The following is a 21,131-nucleotide window of genomic DNA, read 5'->3' on the forward strand; positions in this document are numbered from 1 at the left end:
TGAAAGTTTGCTAAAAAACACCTGAAGGACTCCAAGATGGTGAGAAATAAGATTCTCTGGTTTGATGAGACCAAGATAGAACTTTTTGGCGTTAATTCTAAGCGGTATGTGTGGAGAAAACCAGGCACTGCTCATCACCTGTCCAATACAGTCCCAACAGTGAAGCATGGTGGTGGCAGCATCATGCTGTGGGGGTGTTTTTCAGCTGCAGGGACAGGACGACTGGTTGCAATCGAGGGAAAGATGAATGCGGCCAAGTACAGGGATATCCTGGACGAAAACCTTCTCCAGAGTGCTCAGGACCTCAGATTGGGCCGAAGGTTTACCTTCCAACAAGACAATGACCCTAAGCACACAGCTAAAATAACGAAGGAGTGGCTTCACAACAACTCTGTGACTGTTCTTGAATGGCCCAGCCAGAGCCCTGACTTAAACCCAATTGAGCATCTCTGGAGAGACCTAAAAATGGCTGTCCACCAACGTTTACCATCCAACCTGACAGAACTGGAGAGGATCTGCGAGGAGGAATGGCAGAGGATCCCCAAATCCAGGTGTGAAAAACTTGTTGCATCTTTCCCAAAAAGACTCATGGCTGTATTAGATCAAAAGGGTGCTTCTACTAAATATTGAGCAAAGGGTCTGAATACTTAGGACCATGTGATATTTCAGTTTTTCTTTTTTAATAAATCTGCAAAAATGTCAACGATTCTGTGTTTTTCTGTCAATATGGGGTGCTGTGTGTACATTAATGAGGAAAAAAAATTAACTTAAATGATTTTAGCAAATGGCTGCAATATAACAAAGAGTGAAAAATTTAAGGGGGTCTGAATACTTTCCGTACCCACTGTATATATTGTTCTATTTGTGTTATTTAAGTTATTTATAATAAGAGAAGTGAAGTTTACTGTTAAGTGCACTGATGTCAGACTCATTTTGAATAATAAAGTTTATTGTTAAATTGTTAAATACCCTGCCTCCACTACATAGGCCAATGTTTGTCACATCATTATAAGTGTTTGATCACCACATTTGAGTTATCATTGCAAAAAATGTGTTTATGTATATATATATATATATTCTGTTTATGTAGGCTATATACTGTATTCTATATACAGTACCAGTCAAAAGTTTGGACACACGAATGGGAAGTGTGTCCAAACTTTTGACTATACTGTACTATAATATAGCCTACACATAAAGAATAGCAGCCGATATATCTGTATCGGTCTTTTTTTACTCTCTAATATCGGTATCGACATCGGCCCCAAAAATCCCATATCGGTCGGGCTCTAGTAAATTGTACAGTGCATTGAATAAAAGTGATGTAAGTATTACGTATATGCTTATCCTCTGCTTCTGCTTTTCAGTTCATCCGTTGGTAATTTATTTATTTTGGTTACATCCGTAGTCTTAAAATATTTCCAATTCCAAATAAATGTAATTATGTGAAGAATGCTGCAAGCCTTGCGGTTGGAGTGCACTCTTAACTTTTTTTACCAGTCGCTTTGATCACTGATCCATTTTCTCAGAAAACACAAAAACAGCGCTGCTTGATTTGTAAAGCAATTTCCATCCCAGTAAATAAAGGTTGACTGCTTCTTTCTTCCTTCTCTAAATTCATCCTGCTCCTTCCATCGCTCTCGAGAGAGAGAGGCAGGCTCCCTAAATCTGTCCATCTAACAATAGTTGAGCCAGCAATGTTTGTGGTGAGGATGTAGTGGCTGAGCATGCTCTATCACACTGACATTTATCACTATTATTTTGTCTTCCTTCTCTCTTTTATTTGACAACAAACTTTTTTTCTGAATCCTTAGCTCTCAGACCAGGTGAAATTGAAAGTCTCCAATGGGAATAGGCCACAAAAGAGCTCTCCAGCCTGTTTTCTCTTTTACTTTCTTTCTCTACATCGAGTACTGTTCTTGGTCTATCTCTATCATTGATTATTTCACTGTTGTTCGTTTTTTCTTAGCTTTTCATTTCTGTCTTCGGCATACCGGCATACACCTCTGCCCCTTCCATAAATGCATTTCTTTCTTTCTTTTTTCATTTATGCACATTTAAATCCAGCCTTTAATGCTTTCTCTAAGTGTAGGTGTTTTGTTAACTACACATAAAAGGACAGTGTAAAAATGTACAGCTGATTTCTCGTTTCTTGTTATTATTCTCTAATTTATTATTTCCTGATCCTACATAGCTTGCTTTTACATCTCAGTTGTTTCTCATAGGCAATACTGTTATTAAATAAAGAACAACTGGAGAGTTTTTCTTAAAGCGATAGTTCAGCCAGAAATGAACATTCTGAATTCAGTACAGTGACAGTACTTTCACGTCTTAGGCACCCAAGAGTGACAATAAAATAGTACATTAGGATCACTGATTATTTTCCAAGTGCCATAAAGTTGAAATATTCACCTGTTGTTGTTTTTTTTCTTACTTTTTTCCCTCAGGTTTTTCTAATGCATGCAAAAGGGAGCAATAGCAACCACCATAATTTTAGTGTTAAATAAGTATTTAATCAAAAAAATGAATGTGAAGATGAGTAAGATTTTTTCATTGAAACAGATTTGGAGAAATTTAGCATTACATCACTTGCTCATCAATGGATACTCTGCATTGAATTCACAATAATTTACAAGTAATCTAGTCCATCAATTAATATCTTGTGAAGCAAAAAGCCGTGTGTATATAATAAACACATTTCTGGCCAAAATACGAATCCATAATCAATAATACAAATTGCTACAGTGAACATTCCCCCATTCCCCAACATGTGGTCCTCTTACATCAAAATCCACCGACATATCCGTTTAGAACTGTTTTGGAACGTTTTTGCATGTAAACAGTGCTTGATCTGTGCATATTTCTGTCCTGTTTCAGACAAGATGACTTTTCACTGGAGAATGCAATGGATAGAGGACTCGTTTTATGTTAAAAATGTCTTGTATTTGTTTATTACAAACATGCATATTTGCTGACAGTCTCGAATTCTTTATTAAGTGTTAAAGTCATTCACTGTGTATTGCTTTTGCATAAAACTCACCCAATTAAAAAAATGTATAAATAGTAAATGATTTCTTTAATATCTCATTTGGTTCTCCTACACAGTGATTAGAACTAGATTTCTGCCTAGTATTTATCCTGCTAAGAAAAAAAAAACACCTTTTCTCGTTTCCTTTTCACCTTTTTCCCTAAAAATAAACATTTAGCAAAAACTGCAATCAAATGTCAGAGATCTCAGTATGAACTACAGTTCTCATTAAATTATCTCAAGCTTTATCATCTAAATATCGCTCTTTGTTATTATAATTGCTCTGCACTCTTACTGTATGTAAACAATTGTTTCATTTGTGTTTATTTTAATCTCTAACACAGAATTTTAGGAGCAACATCTGAGACAAAGTTACTTGATTCTCTTCAAGTTCTCCTCAGCTATATGAAAAAAAGCAGCCTCCAAACAATAACATTTTCTTGCTTGTCATCTCTTTGAATGCCATTGTGAGTTTTTCCGTTAGGAAGTACCTATGGCTGGTGCTTTATTCTTGAAGAATAGCGTTGCCATTTCCATGCTACATTTCACAGATCAATGACTTCGGTTCACTTTCATTCCTATTTCTCTGCCATTTTCTATATGATGCACTTCTTTGCCCTTTTTTTTTCTCATTTTTTCAGTCGGTCTCTCTCTCCCCCTCTCTCTTTCTCTGCATAGTGGCTGTTTGCCAGCTGAGTGATCGTCGTGGTGTATCAGATGCTTGTATCCTGTTGCACTCTGTTGCCCTCAACCGCCCACCCCAGGGGCACCACAGCTAGAGGAGCAAGAGCGAGGACATGCTCCAGTCACTTTAGACGGAGTTCCCTCCTCACCTGTGAAATGAAATTCCTCTTGATCGCACCAGCGGCACCTTAATAGTCACATGCACACAGCAAACACACACCGCATTTGCCTGTTGAAAAACACATTTAGTACATTAGATGTACGAACTGAATACTAAAGAAGCCACACACACAGGAGAGATGCTTTTGCAAAACGTGCGCCACACAGACACAATGCTGGAGCTGTCTCCCCTAGTTGTAGGTTTAGGCTACAAAGCCTTTGTAGTGGAATTGATTCTCCGCTTTGATGTATTATTATTGTCACAGCTAACCAAATTGCCGCCCCGCTCGAAAAGTCAGAGCACAGAGGTAACAATACAAACTCCATCTTATGTCTGTGCATGGGAGAGAAGCTTACAAATAAATGCTTATAAACATATACACATGTGGAAGTCTGTTTCCACCTCAGAGTAAAAAAGTGATTGTAGGACAGTTTTTTTCAAAGTAATATGTTACATTAATTACATTCACATACACCCAACACAGGAGCAAAATGGGTTAAAACATGTTTTTGGGTGTTAAATAATGCAAATACCAGTAAACTGACTACTGCAAACCTTAGTAAATCACCTTGCACAATTCATTTAAATACTCTCCTCCCACAAATTTTGCATCTAAAAGAGCTCCTACAAATGCATATGCATATGCTATATGTAATAAGATCAGCTGCAAAAATAAATGTCCACGCCCTTTTATTTATTATGTTTAATTTAGTAAATTCTGACCAGTGTTGGGGAAAGTGACTTTTAAAAGTAATGCATTACAATAATGTGTTACTCCCTAAAAAAGTAACTCATTACGTTACTTAGTTATTTTTTTTATGGAAAGTAATGCGTTCCGTTACTTTTGAGTTACTTTTTAAATCTGGGGAGGGCTTGCTTGTTTGTTTTTGATTTAAAAAAGTTATTTTTTTTATAAATGTATAAAAAAAAGCCCTTCCACAACAAAAGTGAGATGAATACGCCTCGGGCTGAAGGAAATGTAAATTCACGTCTGTACAGTAGAGAGCACAGCTCAAACAAATTGCATGGAGAATATGACGCAGGAGAAAAAAGTTCAACACTATTCAGCAATAACAAAAATGAAATGCAAATATGTAATTTTTGCTTAGTATGGTTGAATTGGATTATTGAAGGTCAGTAGCAAAGACATTGGTTAATAAAATGGGATTAAATACATAACTGATATTATTTAATATCTTATATTATATTATATATATATTATTTAATGTCTTATTTAACATTTAGTTATTGCAGGTTTGTATAATATTCTGATCTTGCATTTGACTGTTTTTATTCATTTTGAGGAATACTGAATCTGTTTTTGTGCAGGTCAAGATGGGTAAATACATGTTCATATTTTGTCTAGAACTACAGTAAGCATCATGCTGACACAGCGCACACAACGCCTTTGCACTTACTCCAGATTTATCTCAATATGGCAACACAAGAGCTGTCAGTCAATACATGGGAAACAACGTAACTGGCATTACTTATTTGAAAAAGTAACTTTACGATGATTATGTGACTCGCATTACTTGTAATGCATTACCCCCAACACTGATTCTGACAATGGTTTTTAACGGCAAAAGAGGGTTTGCGCTGGTGCAAGCTGTTAGTAAATCTGGCTCATAATATGATCAATGACATAACTCACTGCTTAACTACCATACTGTAGATGCATTGTTGGAGAAACTACTGTAACTCGATAGTCATAACTGTTTCCTGAATACGTAGGAATTATGTTGCAGTCATCTTTGAAACACCGCCTTGGTTGGAACTGTTGTTAAAGGGTTAGTTCACCCAAAAATGAAAATTTTGTCATTAATTACTCACCCTCATGTTGTTCCAAACCCGTAAGACCTCCGTTCATCTTCGGAACACAACTTAAGATATTTTTTGATGGAATCTGAGAGCTCTCTGACCCTGTATAGACAGTAAGGGTCCTTACACGATCAAGGTCCAGAAATGTAGCAAGGACATCGGTAAAATAATCCATGTGACATCAGGGGTTCAACCGTTATTTTACAAAGCTACGAGAATACTTTTTGTGTGCAAAGAAAACAAAAATAATGACTTTATTCAACAATTCGTCTCCTAGCGCCATTTTGGAGAATATCCACTGAACGTAAATTGCGTATGCTGTTTTGTGTCAGCTGTGCCACGCGGATACGTTGTTTTCATTAAAATCAAAGATGACGTATGTCTATGGGAGGGTCTATGGGAGGGTCAGAGAGCTCTCAGATTCCATCAAAAATATCTTAATTTGTGTTCCGAAGATGAACGGAGGTCTTACGGGTTTAGAACGACATGAGGGTGAGTAATTAATGACAGAATTTTCATTTTTGGGTGAACTATCCCTTTAATGATGTCATGCAGGTGATGGAGTGATAACTTCTGCTAATTAATCAGTACAAGATCAAAGGCAAGATTAATGCAGATCAAATGTCAGATTATTGCTGTAAATAACAAACATGGCATCTAAGGACTGCTTTGCTGTTTTTGTTCTCTGTATTTATTTTGCTGGTTCCTTTATGTCACCCTGGAGTTCCCCTGTGGTACTAGACCAAATACACAAAGGCACACTTCAGAAATGATGTTTTTATTCTCTTCAAAATCTAAAAGACGTTAAATGAAATTTGTATATGCATGCAATGAAAGTTAGTTTGCTTGTATTGCTCAAGAGCGTAATCTGTTTAAATCCACGTCATACTAGGGGTTGAACGACTTCTGATTTTTTGAAGTCGACTTTTACGTGATGAAAGTCGAGTCGAAGTCTAACCTACGTCATACTAACATAATGCTTCTAACCACAGGTTGAATTTTGCGATGCTGTATGCGAATTTTAGTGGGAATATAGATTCAGGAAACACCAGATCCTTGAACTATGTCGAAAAAAGACAGAATTTGCGACCATAGTTGGCTAAAAGATGTTTCATATTTGCTATAAAAGCTATTTTTACATCAGCTTTTCTCATGAAACTTTCCCAAAAATGTTTGTTTGGAATACATGAAATGCACGTCAACAAAAATGTGAATGGATTGCAATGTTTAAGGTTCATATAAACAGAAAGTTTAGGGTTCATATACTCTCAGAAAAAAAAAGGTGCAAAAGCTGTCAGTGGGGTGGTACCCTTTTAAAAATTACTAAAATGTACAGTACCATTTAGGTACTAATATGTACATTTAAGGTACTATTATGCATTCATTAAAGGGTAAAAAATACAGCTTATTCTAAGAGTGTATAAAGAGAACTTTCAGAATCTGAATTTGTCTGGATTCATTCTGATTGACAAACATTTGTAAGTAAACAACTATTGTAAAATATCAAGGCATTTTGTCACACAAAAAGTCACAGTGTGAGATATTGTTACATACAAAGTCACATATCTTGAAAAGAATTTCACAAAAGTAACAATTACGGGAAACAAACTCGTACTTGCACTTGTGTGTGCAACCGAGAAAGCAGGAGAGTTGTTGCGGACTGCCAAATAAACAACCTGGCGGAACATTTCTCAACAGGTCTGTTTGTGCATCTCTGATAGGAAGCCAGGCGGTCCATCAAAAGCGTGCGAGTGAGTGTTTTACTGGGACAAGAATAGTGGCATATCATTTTAGAACTATGCCTATTGAGAAATGTTTTTCCTTTGTAGTTATTCTGCTATATGTGGGGTACTTGCACTGCTTGTATGCTTTTTTAAATGGTCCAAAATATAAATGTGTGTAGCGTCTGGACCAATCAAACACACAATTTTTCATTTGATTTAACAAATCAGTTATTCATTAGATTAACAAATCGTCACAGTCCCCTCACCCAATAAACTAGATGCCAGGATGTCTGCAACGACACCAGGCCCCCCCTGGTTACCATGGCAACCCTGACACCAGATACAATTATTCATATTTCCCCATGAGCTGATTCGCTACATGTGTGTGTGAATGTCAGTGAAAGCAGGCTGGCTGACCTTAAGAAAAGCATACTTTCAGATGTCAAACTGCTCCCTTTCTTGTCCTTTTCCTTTTTCAGGGCTCTTTTAGAGACCAAAATGTAATTTTATTCTGTCACATTTGGCCTATCCAGGGTTTTACCACACACACAAACACAATCGCTTTCTGTACATTCAAATATTGCCTGAGGACATTTGGCGAATTTCAAACATGAAAAAAAAATGTTCAATATGGTGGCCTATAACCTTTCAAGGGGCATGACCTGCATTTTTTTCTACAGCTTTTCTTATCTTTTTTTTCTTTTCTCATGTCCACTTCTTATCTCCATATCTTACTTGCTCTTTTATATGACTTTGTTTTAATGAGTCTTTTTAACAATTCATCAAAATAACTAATGAATCTGACTATACTGCTTGTTCTGTTGGTTTGTGTGCAGCCTGTGAGGTCAACTCAATACTGTTTTTTGCCATTATTCTGCAATACATTGCCTTTTTATCTCACCACATTCAATTCAGACTCACATTCACAACTAGGGTGAAATATTATTCCTTTTTCCTGTGGTACTGGTGAGTGCCACTGCTGCAAAGTAGTAGAATGTGGGTTCTCTTCTGTAAATGTGGGTGGTTGTGTTAATCTATTAATCTATTTATCTGATGTCAAAAATTTGCATAGGTTTGGAATGAGCCAAGTCTGCAAATTAGTTTCAATAGATTGGTTTATCAGTGTGTTGGTAGTTTTGAGTCTTGGGTCTTATCTGACTGGTCTGATGTGAATAACCACTGTTCTTTCTGTTTCACATTTACTGCTGGTGCTAATTGTCAAATTCACAAAAAAACCTAATTGAATTTGATAAACCTTTTTTGTTGTTGTTGTTGTTGTCACTGTAATCTTAAAGTAGTTGTTTCCAAATATAATCCTAAATAGTTAATAAGATTCTGTGCTCTATTACTGACAATTGAGGTGTCTGGGGATGATGTTTGCTGTATACTCAATACTGCTAATTAGATTGCAAAAATGCAGCATATTTCAGATTTATACCCATGTGTAATCATTTTAAACCTGGAAGTTTTCTGTAACATATGCATATGTGCTATTACATAAAATACATGTAACGTCTTTGTCAGAGTGGACAAAAATACTTAAAAAGCTTTTATGTAAGAGATTTTGTTGGAACAAGTGTATGAGATGATAACTCACACACACAAAAACACAAGACACTTCTTGCTCAAACATTTACTCCGATAACTGGATAATGCAACCACTTTCAATTATGTCCGTCCCCAGAGACCTGGCACTGAAATAAATCACCTCAGTGGGGAAATTGTTTATTTGCTCTGTCACTTGACTCTCCCTGGCATTTAAATGTGGTCCCAGCAGACACTTACCGGGAGCTCATCTGACCTGCTGTGTCTAGAGCCTGTCCTCTGGGATGAGGATCTGTAAACTGCTAGGAGCTTCACAATACAAGGAAAAGTCATTGTTATCATTTCAGAGAGGCTTTGCTAACTTGACTACTAGTGACAGGGAATACTATAACTAGGGGTGGGCGATAAACCAGAAGAGATTTTAGACTATCACATTTCCATGCTCATCATTTGAAAGTGGCTTAAAAATAGAAACAAAGAAATGTAAAAAGATATCTCTTCATGTAATATTGCACACAACCAATATTGAAACTTTACTTGAACTTGGAAAGCAGTAAGAAGAAGAGTAAGGACTGATTTCATGAAGCAGTTGGAACTTTTGCATGCTGTTTCACCACAAAACCTGGCATCTAATTCCCATCGAATATTATGCATTATACATTTTTATTCTTTTCTGGCCAAGCACTACTCCTTTCTATGCAAATAAGGCTAATTAAACACAAACAAATTACATTTCTCTCTTACCACCCACAGAAAACATTTTAGTTACACAGATTATTTTCTAGATGAGGCAGCAGTAAATTGTAGGCATGCAGGCAGATATTTATTTTAAACAACCTTGTGAGAACCTCAATTTCTGCACATTACCTGATTGCATAATTCTTGTAGTGAATCAGCTGCTGAAACAACAGAGGCAACGTGTGCTAATAAATTATGCTATCAGGTACAAATAGCTATATCCACAGTGTTCAGGAACATGGTTTAATAGGACGTGTTTTATGAATGTTCCGTCTTACTTTTGAGTACATATTCATGAAGAAGACTTGTTGGCTTTTACTGAGCATTGTTCTAAACTCTATTCTACTAGTGACTGCTCACTGGAAAATAAGGTTTAGGATCTTTTCCTTGTGTTGTGTCTCTGTCCATGGTGCTAAAACACTCACCGCCTCAACTAATATCAAACTCAAGCTGCGCTTTTGACAGAAAGAAATGGATAAACATATTGTTTATTATGACAAATTCACCTGTGTGCATTAGTGTTTAAGGTTAACTGCATCTTAAGCTCTGTCAGCATCATTTGTGGCATGCTGTTGATTACCACAGGAAATCATTGATATAAACAAAACAAAAATGTGTTTACAGTAATTCACAGTAATGGCACTCCATAAGGTTTAAAAGCAGAAAGAAACCTTGTTTTTATTATATATGTATGTGTTTATTTGTTTATTTATTTATGTATGTATTCATTTATTTTGTTAAAACACACTATACCATTCAAAGGTTTGTGGTCTTAAGTTTAAGGTTTTTTTGTGTGTGTGTGTGTGTGTGTGTGTGTGTGTTTTTGAAAGAAGTCACTTTAGCAAAAAACAGTAATATTAAAAAAAATACTATTTAAAATAACTGTTTTCTATTGTAATATACTCTAAAATGTAATTATTCCAGTGATGCAAAGATGAATTTGCAGCATCATTAATCCAGTCTTCAGGAGCACATGATTCTTCAGAAATCATTCTAATATACTAATTTGCAGCTCAAGAAACATTTCTTATTATTATAAATGTCAAATGTAGTTTTTTTTTCAAAAACTATGATTTTTTACAGGATTATTTGATGAATAGAAAGTTCAAAACAGCATTTATGTGGAATATAATTTATTTGTAACATTATAAATGTCTTTAGTATCACTTTTGATCAGTTTAATGCATTTGATGTATTACTTTCCCCCATAGATTCCCATTATAATTTATCTCTTTGCCCAACTGATGAAAGACAGATTCACTCTTACAGAGTCATTTGTTAGAAATGATGTTATTTGTATTCCGTGTGTGTGTGTGTGTGTGTGTGTGTGTGTGTGTGTGTGTGTGTGTGTGTGTGTGTGTGTGTGTGTGTGTAATGTTGATCAAAATAGAATCCAACTTTCTATCTTGCTCCTTACACTACTTTTTTTGTTGTGTTTTTTGTTTTCCTTCCTTTCATTCCTCTCCTTCTATTATTTCTGACTTTTGACCAGATCTTCTCTCGTCTATAATATGTTTGACACAAAATATTGTATGACTACAAATAGTCAAGCAATATTTTCTGTCTCACTTGCATTTCCAATAGCTTTTTTTCTCACACAAATTCTTTTAATAATTATTTTTTTTCTCCCCAAGAAAACCAAAACTGCCAGAGTTGTGGGACAGTTTTAAATGTGCTCAGTGCCTATGTCTCTTTTTATTCTCTCTCTTCTCTTCTGGCTCACTATCGCTCCTTTGCTGTCGCTCCGGAAAGGCTGCTGTCACCCTCTATTCTGTCGTCCTTTTCCTGCTGTTGTACCTGCCGGAGCAGCTTTCATATCTCTGCAAATCCCCAAGGACACTTTCTGTCTTCATCTCTCTAATTTTCTCTGGCTCCCTCTCGCACATGAACTGTATTCCTGCACATAGACTTCAAAGAGAGAGGGGCACTGCAAAATTTGCTGAAGGATACTCACTGTTTATGATGATTCAGATGCTGTTTTTTGCAATATGTAAAATCAAGCCAGGCTTATGGTAACATTAAATGTGTAGGTGTTACAGCAGGGGCGCAACTGCACATTTGCTGAGGGGTATGCAAGATCAGTGTTGGTGCCCCCCTATATTCTAGTTGTCAGAAAAGCCCATTAACTAGCTTGTGCATGGATACAAACTCATCAGGAGTGAAAAAAGTGACAAAAGGTTTGAACCCCCTTCACCCATTTTCAATACCATAGGGAAAAAAAAAAGTAATAAGTAAAAAAAAAAGAAGAAGAAGAATTCATAATTCATAATCCTGTGAAACCTTTTTTGGCTGTTGACATTAATAACGTGTTTTAATGTCGGTAATAGCCACCAACAACGCATCTAATGTTCTCTCTGACTTTCCATGTTCCCTTACAAATATTAGCCATGGTTTTATTATGAATAAAACCAAAAATCATGGTTCTTGTAGCCATGGATGGTTAACCACAAATTAACCATGGTTTTTACTTCAAATAATAATTTACATAGAAGCATTAAGATAATATTTTTGTGGTTATAAAATCAGACCTAAGCTAACAACAGCCTTTAAAATGACTTAAAATGCATTATATAAAACAATGAAGCAATAATGGTTGGTTAATTAATAATTATATGGTTTCATTAAAATAACACTGCAAATACATAATGTAATACAAAATAAACAATTTATGTACATTACATATTATTACAAATGCCTGCAAGAGCGCCAAAGGCCTGGTAATTGCTGCTGTTACAATACAGGATGATCAAGTCCTTTATATTGACCGAACATTTAGGCTAATTAAAATATCCACTTAATCTTTAATTTTTGGCCACCTTTTTGCAATAGAAATACTACAGCCTCTATAATTTATAAAACAAAAACATGTGGACATCACAACCCTTACAAAAAACAACCATGGTTTTATCGTTGTAAAACTGCTTAGTTTTCTTTTGCATGATTTCTGAATGCTTGAGACTATAAAATCAATCAGACAACTGTATTAATGGGGGGCACAGCAATACGATTCTGCTTAGGGCACCCATTTGGCCAGCAGCGGCCCTGGGCTAAATACTTTATTAAACTCTTTAGAAAATCTAAAAAACGTTAAATAAAAATGTTTCATTACATTATTTTTAACAACTAAGCTTTTCATTATTTATAGCGTTTTATTAAAGAAGATTTTCACAGAATGATTTTGGCAAAATGGCGCCCCCCTATGCACTGCATATACTGCATACCCCGTTTTTGCACCACTGTGTTACAGTTATACTTTCCAATGCAATGTGTGAAAGCTGTATATGTTAAACATTTTTAAACATATTTTCCTTTTGCTTTTACAAACTAAGGGGCAAGTTTAAAGGTTTGTGGGTTTGTTTTTTCCTCATTAAATGAGATTTTTAGCTGAAACCATGGTCCTTTGTGATTCTTAAAGTGCAAGTCAGCGGCTACCCTTCTTTGAGGAAAAAAAGGGATATCATGGAGCACAAAATTTATACCCGTGGCTCCCGGCAATATATTTGGGTCTTATGAAGTGAAAAGATCGGTCTATGCAAGAAACTGAAAATTATTACCTGTAATCCATAGCCTCAGGCAGTTGAGGAAGTCCAATTATTTTCCACAAACTGGTTCAGTTTTGGGTGAACTCTCCCTTTAATTGAAATAAAGCTGAAATAAAATACAAATATTGAAGTTAAATGAAAAAATAAATAAAAAACAACAATTTTAAATGCTTAAAACCTTTAAAACAAATAAAGGAATTTGAAGTACTTGCAGCACCAAAACAGGTAGTAAAACTGTCAATATTTGTGTTTTCAAGATAGACCAAAGGGATAAATGATTTTAAGGTGAATTTCTAGGTGAAGGCATAACTCACTAGATTGCACCACATTTTTTTTATTTGTTTTTAACCCACACACACACACACAATCAATTAAAATCCTCAGCTGCACAGCATTAACCTCATTATAATCAAAAGTAACTAATAGTGATTTGCAAGACAAAAAAGGTTCAGTCAAGTGTTCATTTACACTAAGTGCATGAGCATGGTTCTGTGCTCTACTCTGGGCCTCCGATTCTGACTTTGCGATTGTGTTGGTCCTCAGAGCAACTCGGCATCTGTTTTGACAGGCTGTTGTGAAACTTTGAGGACGTGTGTGCCATGGGATGAGTGAAACGAGCATTGTCAGTGTTCCTGAAATGAAAAGCGTTTTCTCCGTTTTCATTTGCCATTCAGTGCACCTCTGTTTTGTCAGGAAAATTGGGTTGTTGATTCACAACTGGGATGTTTCTTTTCAAACTCAGTGTCTGACTCTCTTGCTGTTCGTGAAGAGGATGATAATTTGTGTGAAAGATGCTCTCAAGAGATATTTGTCATAATGAAACTGGATTTGGGGTGCTGTTTTCATTTTCACTCTTTCTGTAAATGTGTAATCAGGAAACTTCTATGCACTCTGAGAGTGTAGATGTTTCTGCTATTCATGTGTCCCTGTTTCTTCTTGCTATAAAAATAATATGTCTAGAGCCTGCCCTCACCTGTTTTGTCAAAAATGGGCTTTGTGTAGAAACATGTAAATTAATTGGCTTTATTACAGTGAAAAATATTATTTAACATTCTGCATGCTTGTTTTTGTGAACCTTTTAGTAACATTTACATTAAAAAGTAAATCTGTTTGTTCAGATGTAACATTTGAAAAGTCTGATTCGTTGTAGTGATTTATTGTTTTGAATCAGTAGGTTCAGATGTTTCTGTCCCTCATATCATGTAGCATTGGAAAGTCTGATTCATCTGAGAGCTAAAGTCCCATTAATTTTATTGAATGCGTTCAGGCCCTGTACATTCCCTGTGCTATGTTTTGTAAAAACATAGTTATGTAAAAAGGATTTTTATTGTTGTTTAGGAAATATTTACCTCTTCAGTTTTGATACTTTCAGCCTTGGGATTGTTCATTCATTCAAAACCCCTCACTGTTTGTTTTGTTTCAGAGAGACGAATTATAGTCTGTGTCCAAAAGCTTAAGACTTGTTGCCTCACTTTCCTATCAGGCTTTATAGGCAACGTTTGTGCATGAAGGTACCTCCCGAAACTGATTTAGGACAGAGTTCTGAGGCAGCATATTAGTTTAATGATCCACAACAAAATAGAGAGAACAACTAGCAACTAAGTAAATGTGTAATTAGCCTGCTTCAATACTAATTGTGCGCTAGTAATGACATTACAAGTGGAAAAGTTTGGCCCAAAGTGCACATGTACAAACAAACTGACCAAAAAATTGCAACTTTCATTAGTTTATTGGATAGTTATTAGATCTTTTGTTTTCTTATGAATATTGTCCCTATTCATGTCCAATTTTTGTAGCTTGTAGTGAATCTTAACTTTTTCAGAGCAGTAGCTCAACTCAGACTACTTTAAATTAATAGTAGTTTGTAACTTGGTAAACTACATTTTCAAAGAAGCTTCTGGTATCTGGATCTATCCTGGCCATTTGCTTGAAAAGTTCAGGAGTTACTGATGTAAAGCCAAAAAAACATTAGAAACGGTGTTGTTGTTCTTCAACTCTGCATGCAATTTGAGGCAAGGTGATCACCACCTCAGGCAGAAAATTAAGTTTCTGTGTCTTTGTTTCTCTGTCTGTCTCTCTCTCTCTCGTTCATTCTTCTGTTCCTGTAAGTTGCAGTCTCTGTATGTGTCTACTTCCATCTGTTCCCTGTCTCTCCATATCACTTCCGTTCTTATACCTCCTGCCTTACTTTTCCCCTCTGTTGGGTTTCTCCTCTCTATCCTTCTTTTAATGTGTTGCGGTGCAGTAATCGCTGAGAGCTGTGTCATTGCACTCAGCAGCTCTTTTATGATGCTTCTCACTTGCTCCTTGTTCCTCGATCGACTCGTGACGGTAAACTCTAAGTGACTTGACGTGGCTTCAAACTTGCTTCCTCTGGAGACTTGTTACATCACACGATCTGTTATTTTCAACTCTCTCTATGTGGTCGCATGTGTCAGTTGCATCATTTTTTTTATATAAAAATGGATCATTCTCAGCGTGAATGGTTCTTGACATTGTGACCGCTCTCTCAAAATCACGGTACGGATTATTAGAAAACTGTCAGTTTCAAAGCACCTTTCTGTCTCTCTCTCTCTTTCTTCAGCGTGGAGCCGGGCTGGCAGAGGGTGGTTCAGGTGGATCTGGAGGTGGACGGTGTCGGAAGTACGGTAGGCAGCAGGTCCATTTCCTGGGCGGTGGAATATCCGGGCATCAGGGCCAGCAATGAGGAAACTGAGACGCACATCCACCTGGCACAGAAAGACCTAGTTGGCATCGTGCCGCTGGCTATGGTGAGAACATCGTCATTTCGGCGCTCTCAGGGAGGCGCTGGGTCTCTTCGGGGAGTTCTGGGACTGACAGATAAAAGAGGCAGGCGGTCAAGCTTTTTAGTTGACTTTGATGTAATGTAAAAGAAACCGTCTGGGTTGTCATGACCATTTTTTCGGTTTAGCATAATCTCATGTTTTAAAAAGCAATGGTCCAGTAAAAATCTTGAAGACACGAGTGACCAGAATCAAATATTTTAAATTACAACTACAATTATTTTGATATTCTTAAACAGTTTGCATTCTACACTCTCAGAAAAAAAAATGGCACAATAGCTGTCACTGGGGCGTATCCTTTCAAAAGGTACTAATAGATGCCTAATATTAACTCTCCCCACCAGAGTATTACTTTAAGTCACCAGCCACAATTTTTATTTATTTATTTATTTATTTATTTATTTATTTATTTATTTATTATTTACTTAATTACTTACTATATTACTATATGAATATTGTGTACAAAGTGAACAGCTGAATAATTAAGACATGTAAATGTATGAATACATACACATACACATTGGGTGTATAACATACACCCAAACACCTATATATATATATTATATAAGCATGCATACACACGTATACATACACATACTGTACATACAAACCCCTTATACATTGTACTGTGTATGCTCGCAAATTCATAAATGCATACATACAAATGCATACATACCCACATATGCCTATATTCAGACACTTGACTGTGGAAAATAATTTAACTAATTAGAACATAGAATATATGAATAAAAGAAAAGTTACTAGTGACATTAACACCACTTATCTCTTAGGATACTACTTGTTTCCTTTAATATTAACATAAGCAAGAACTAAATGAAGGTGGTAACACACTAATCTGATTGCTGGATATCATAGTTTCTTGTCAAAAAATTAACAAACAATATATACAATTATTTGAAACACTTAGAGTGCACCCCTAAGCTTGACCACTAAACCATTAAGAAGTTATAAGTCAGGATTGTGAATGATTTTATAGGGTTCCATATTTTTACAAATATATTTTGTCTAACTAATATCTTATATCTAAGCTCTTCTAGGGGTAACACATAACTTAAGCCAAATTTCAAATATAGGCACAGACTTCCATTTCTGTAAAACTGCCTTCTTTGCTAAGATCATACATAAAGAAACAGCTTGTGACACATATTTACATCCTATGCCCGAAGTATCTCCAAAAATGCCCAGTTTTGGTCCAGGTGGCAAATTGATTTTATATGCTTCTGAGATGAATCTGAATATACTCTGCCAGAATGGCCTGATTTTATGACATGACCAGAAAGCATGAGACAACATACCTTCAGAGATTTTACATTTGTTAGAGGATACATTTGGATAAAATGTATGTAGTTTGGTTCCTTTTCCCAATCTTGCCTAATATGATTAGTGTTTATGTTCACCTTATCTAGTAGTAAAGCATAAAAGTGAAAATATATCAAAAGAAAGAACAGAGCTTCATTCATTCTTTTTTATCAACACACAACAAAAAAAAAAAAGCTGAGAAAATTGCACTGGTGTCCAAGACTTCATCTGGATCGGATTCAGAATGATGAGCAAAACATGAATTATCCAATTGTCCAATTGCACCAACACCTCCAAATCTTGTTTACTTCTTCATGGGCACCAACATTTTTCTTGGTAACATTTGCTATTTTGATTTATATGCTGTTGAATGTTTGGTGATCATATAAACTTACTTGTGCGTAAACAACTTCTGTCATTGCCGCCTGGTTTACACAGATCTTTTTCGCTTGTTTTGGATTAGGAATGTGCTGTACCATTTCAGAAGATCCATAACTGCACCACTGAGTGAAAACACAGATTGCTGTAATAAATGTCAATGTCGGGGAAGTGTTGTGTCGTAAATGATGGAAAATGTCATCAGTGGAGGAGAAAAAGTTAATGTACTAATATGTACACTTTAGGTACTAATATGCACCCTTAATTGGGTAAATAAATTGCAAAGTTGTGCCTTTTGAAAGGGTACCACCCCTGTTTTTTCCTGTGAGTGTAAATTTTAACTAATATTCATTAATTTTATCTTTGACAAGAGTTTTTTTGTCAAATAAAATTAGGTGTGAATACTTGTCATGTGGCAAATGAATTCGATTTTTGGTCTAGTTAATGGTGCTTGATTAATCTTCAGAAAACTAAAAAAAAATACTATAACTGCATGTTTTTAGGTGGTCTAATCTTGTATGTTGGTCAATTAAAGTTTTAAATCTAAATTAACCATGATTAAGTATTCATTTACAGGAATTATCCAATCTAAAGATCTCTCTTATTAAATCACATCTATTTTTAAGTTCACAAACTTAACAGTAAACTCACCAATACCTAACAACTGTTGTAATTCAAGAAAGTGTAACATTAATTTCTTATAATCATTATTAATCAGAACAATCAGTGCAGACGGAAACCATTTTAAGGACAGCTTGCAGGAAGGAAATGTGCTTATTGATGTAATACTTTATTATTTTTCTCTGATTAAGAGCACCATTCAGCCTTGACTGTGCTGAAGAATATTCAGAGGTTGCTTTGCTATTTCTTCAGATATGTGCTATTGAGGAGTTCCAGAATAATTACATTTCATTATTTTCATTGTAATTGTTCTTGAATCAAATTGGCTTGAAATGGTCAATTTTTAAAGAATGATATTTGAGTCATTTAAATTATTTTGTAGATCATTTTTTTGTGTATACATATGAATACACTATCAATCATGACCTCCTTTCTTGCTAATTCTTGTGTAATAATTATTAATCATAAGGAAAAATCAATGCGAATATGCAGTCTCCAACTGGGATCTACACAAACATCAATGGGTCTATTAATGAGAATGACAATAATAAATATATAGCAATTAGATATGTCACTTAAACTCTTAACTCTTCATGGTTAAGTGTGCTGTGATATGTTAAAATGTTTACGTTTGTCTAAATAAAGCAGATCAATGTCCATCACTCTTGATACACACTTCTTACATTTCTGAAATCAATAATGCTTTTTGTCCATTTGTCCATTCAATAATGGAATCAATTTGCTGCAGTCACTTGATTCTTTATGAATTATTTCCGATATGTTCTCTGTCTCCAATAGTTTTCCATAAGGTTGCGTAATAATTTAACCTAATCTAAGTAATAGACAAAATGGTATCTCATTTATAGGTAATCCAACATATGATACCTCAACATATTTGCATTTTCGATGAGGTATTAGAGAAATACAACACCTGTGATGGTTTATTAATTAATCACCCTCCTGTGCCCTCTCATCTGAGACACTGTTTGGCCATCTGAGGGACTTCAAAAGTCTTCAACAGCTGGGATTCAATGCTGCAGTGCTTGCTGTCACACTTCACTGTCCCCTCGCTAATCATTTGGCAGTTCCTGTGCCACTTGCTGCTTGTTGGTTCACCCCGTAATTGTCTGACACGTGGTTGTGTTATTTGAGGTCTAACGGGAGAGTTTTGGCGTGTATGAGGCTCTTGCTCCAGACTCTTTAGGGCAGAGTGAGTGGCTTGGCTATCGCTTAGCTCCAGACGAGGTCTCAAGTGGAGGAGCTCAGGGAGTCATGCATGACTAGGCAGAAGGACTTCTCTCAATTTTTGTGTTTTGGATGCTGAAGAGGCATCCGCTCTGTGTTTGCTGGTTTTTCATGTGCTAAATCGCTGGAGTTGAGCTGAGGTCTTGACGGTAATGTTTTATATGTAAATAGGCTACTAGGACTGTTCAATTAAAGATGTTATTCAGATTATTTTAAGATATAATTACATAATATGCTTATTATTTAATCACATTATTTGCATATATCAGTATTTGCTGATAAAAGCCCACAAATATTGCAGGAGACAAAATATTTCTCACTAGAGGAAAATTATGCATTGTAGAGTTCATGTACTAGTTAAGTTGTATAACTTGTGATTCCCTTTCAAGGGAATTTCGAACTGCATCCTCTAGGGGTCGCTATGGGGAACGCCTCGTCGTGACCCGTGTCTGAAGCATACATTCAATAAACACCAACAACATGTTGGCCGGCGACAGCCTATGACGTCACTACTGGTGCGACTATAGTATAAATAGCCGCCGGGAGAACACGTCATCCTCTTTTTTGTTTGAAGCGTGCATTCCGGTGGTAAGAGCGATCTTTCTTCCTTTATTATGGTGAGCACTAGCCAGACGTTTAGGAGATGTGTGCATCCTTGTCTTTGTTATTTGACACCTGATGACACACATGATCTTTGCGACTTTTGTTTGGGCGAAGAGCATGCACGCGATGTCCTCGAGGGGGCAATCTGCGTTAACCGCGAGTGTTTTTCAATGAAAAAGCTCCGCTCTCGTTTGTCTCTCTTTTCGAGGAAATAGGGGCAGCCGTCTGCTCCCTGCGGTTCAGGACCCACCGCTGCTGAGGCACGGAGGAGAATGAGGTCGTGGGGATCTCAGATGGATCTGGCTGATGAGTTTAAGGAGGGGCTTTCCCTCTCGCGCTCGTTGGCCGTGGACGAGGGTGAGCCGCTGGAGGATGATGTGATTTCCCTAACATCGTCTGATCCAGGGGCCAGTGCTCTGCTGGGCTCGGCCCAGGAAGAGCAGGAGATGTCTGAGGAGGGCGAAGAAGTTGAGGCTGAGCCCTCCCAATCCTCCTGCCCTGCGTATGAAATGGAAGAGGCCATTTTCCTCATGCATCTATCAGTTCCAGCATACGAGTAATGCCAACAGCGAGGGGATGCGCGAAAGCAGCTATGAGAAGATGCCCCCTGTAGAAGAGACACTGGCTAGCTATCTTTCTATGGGTGAGACATCCTCTCTTAAGACTCCCTCATTGCCATCTAAGCCCCTTCAGGATACATCTCGCTTAAATGGCAGGGCATACGCAGCAGCAGGTCAGGCTGTCGCTTCGTTGCACATGATGGCGGTGCTTCAGGCGTATCAGGCTGATCTACTGAAAGACCTGGATAAAGGCGAGGGCCTTTCTCCCGATGAGGTAGCTGAGTTGCGCCGCACCACAGATCTCACTCTCTGTGCTACTAAGCATGGCAGCTATAGTAGGTATTGAGAGACATCTGTG

The 21,131-nt window shown here is 36.6% G+C and overlaps 1 protein-coding gene across 1 annotated transcript in view; it reads left to right on the forward strand.

Moving 5' to 3' along the window:
* LOC107676622 (transmembrane protein 132C-like) overlaps window positions 1–21,131 on the forward strand; it is a 253,438-nt gene that overhangs the window by 160,390 nt on the left and 71,917 nt on the right. Inside the window, exon 4 of the mRNA XM_016471213.1 lies at window positions 15,827–16,013. Within this exon, the coding sequence (XP_016326699.1) occupies window positions 15,827–16,013 (187 nt within the window). The remainder of the gene's footprint in view (window positions 1–15,826; window positions 16,014–21,131) is intronic.

Source organism: Sinocyclocheilus anshuiensis, unplaced genomic scaffold (genome assembly GCF_001515605.1).
Source record: "Sinocyclocheilus anshuiensis isolate Anshui unplaced genomic scaffold, SAMN03320099.WGS_v1.1 scaffold296, whole genome shotgun sequence".
Classification (NCBI taxonomy): Eukaryota; Metazoa; Chordata; class Actinopteri; order Cypriniformes; family Cyprinidae; genus Sinocyclocheilus; species Sinocyclocheilus anshuiensis.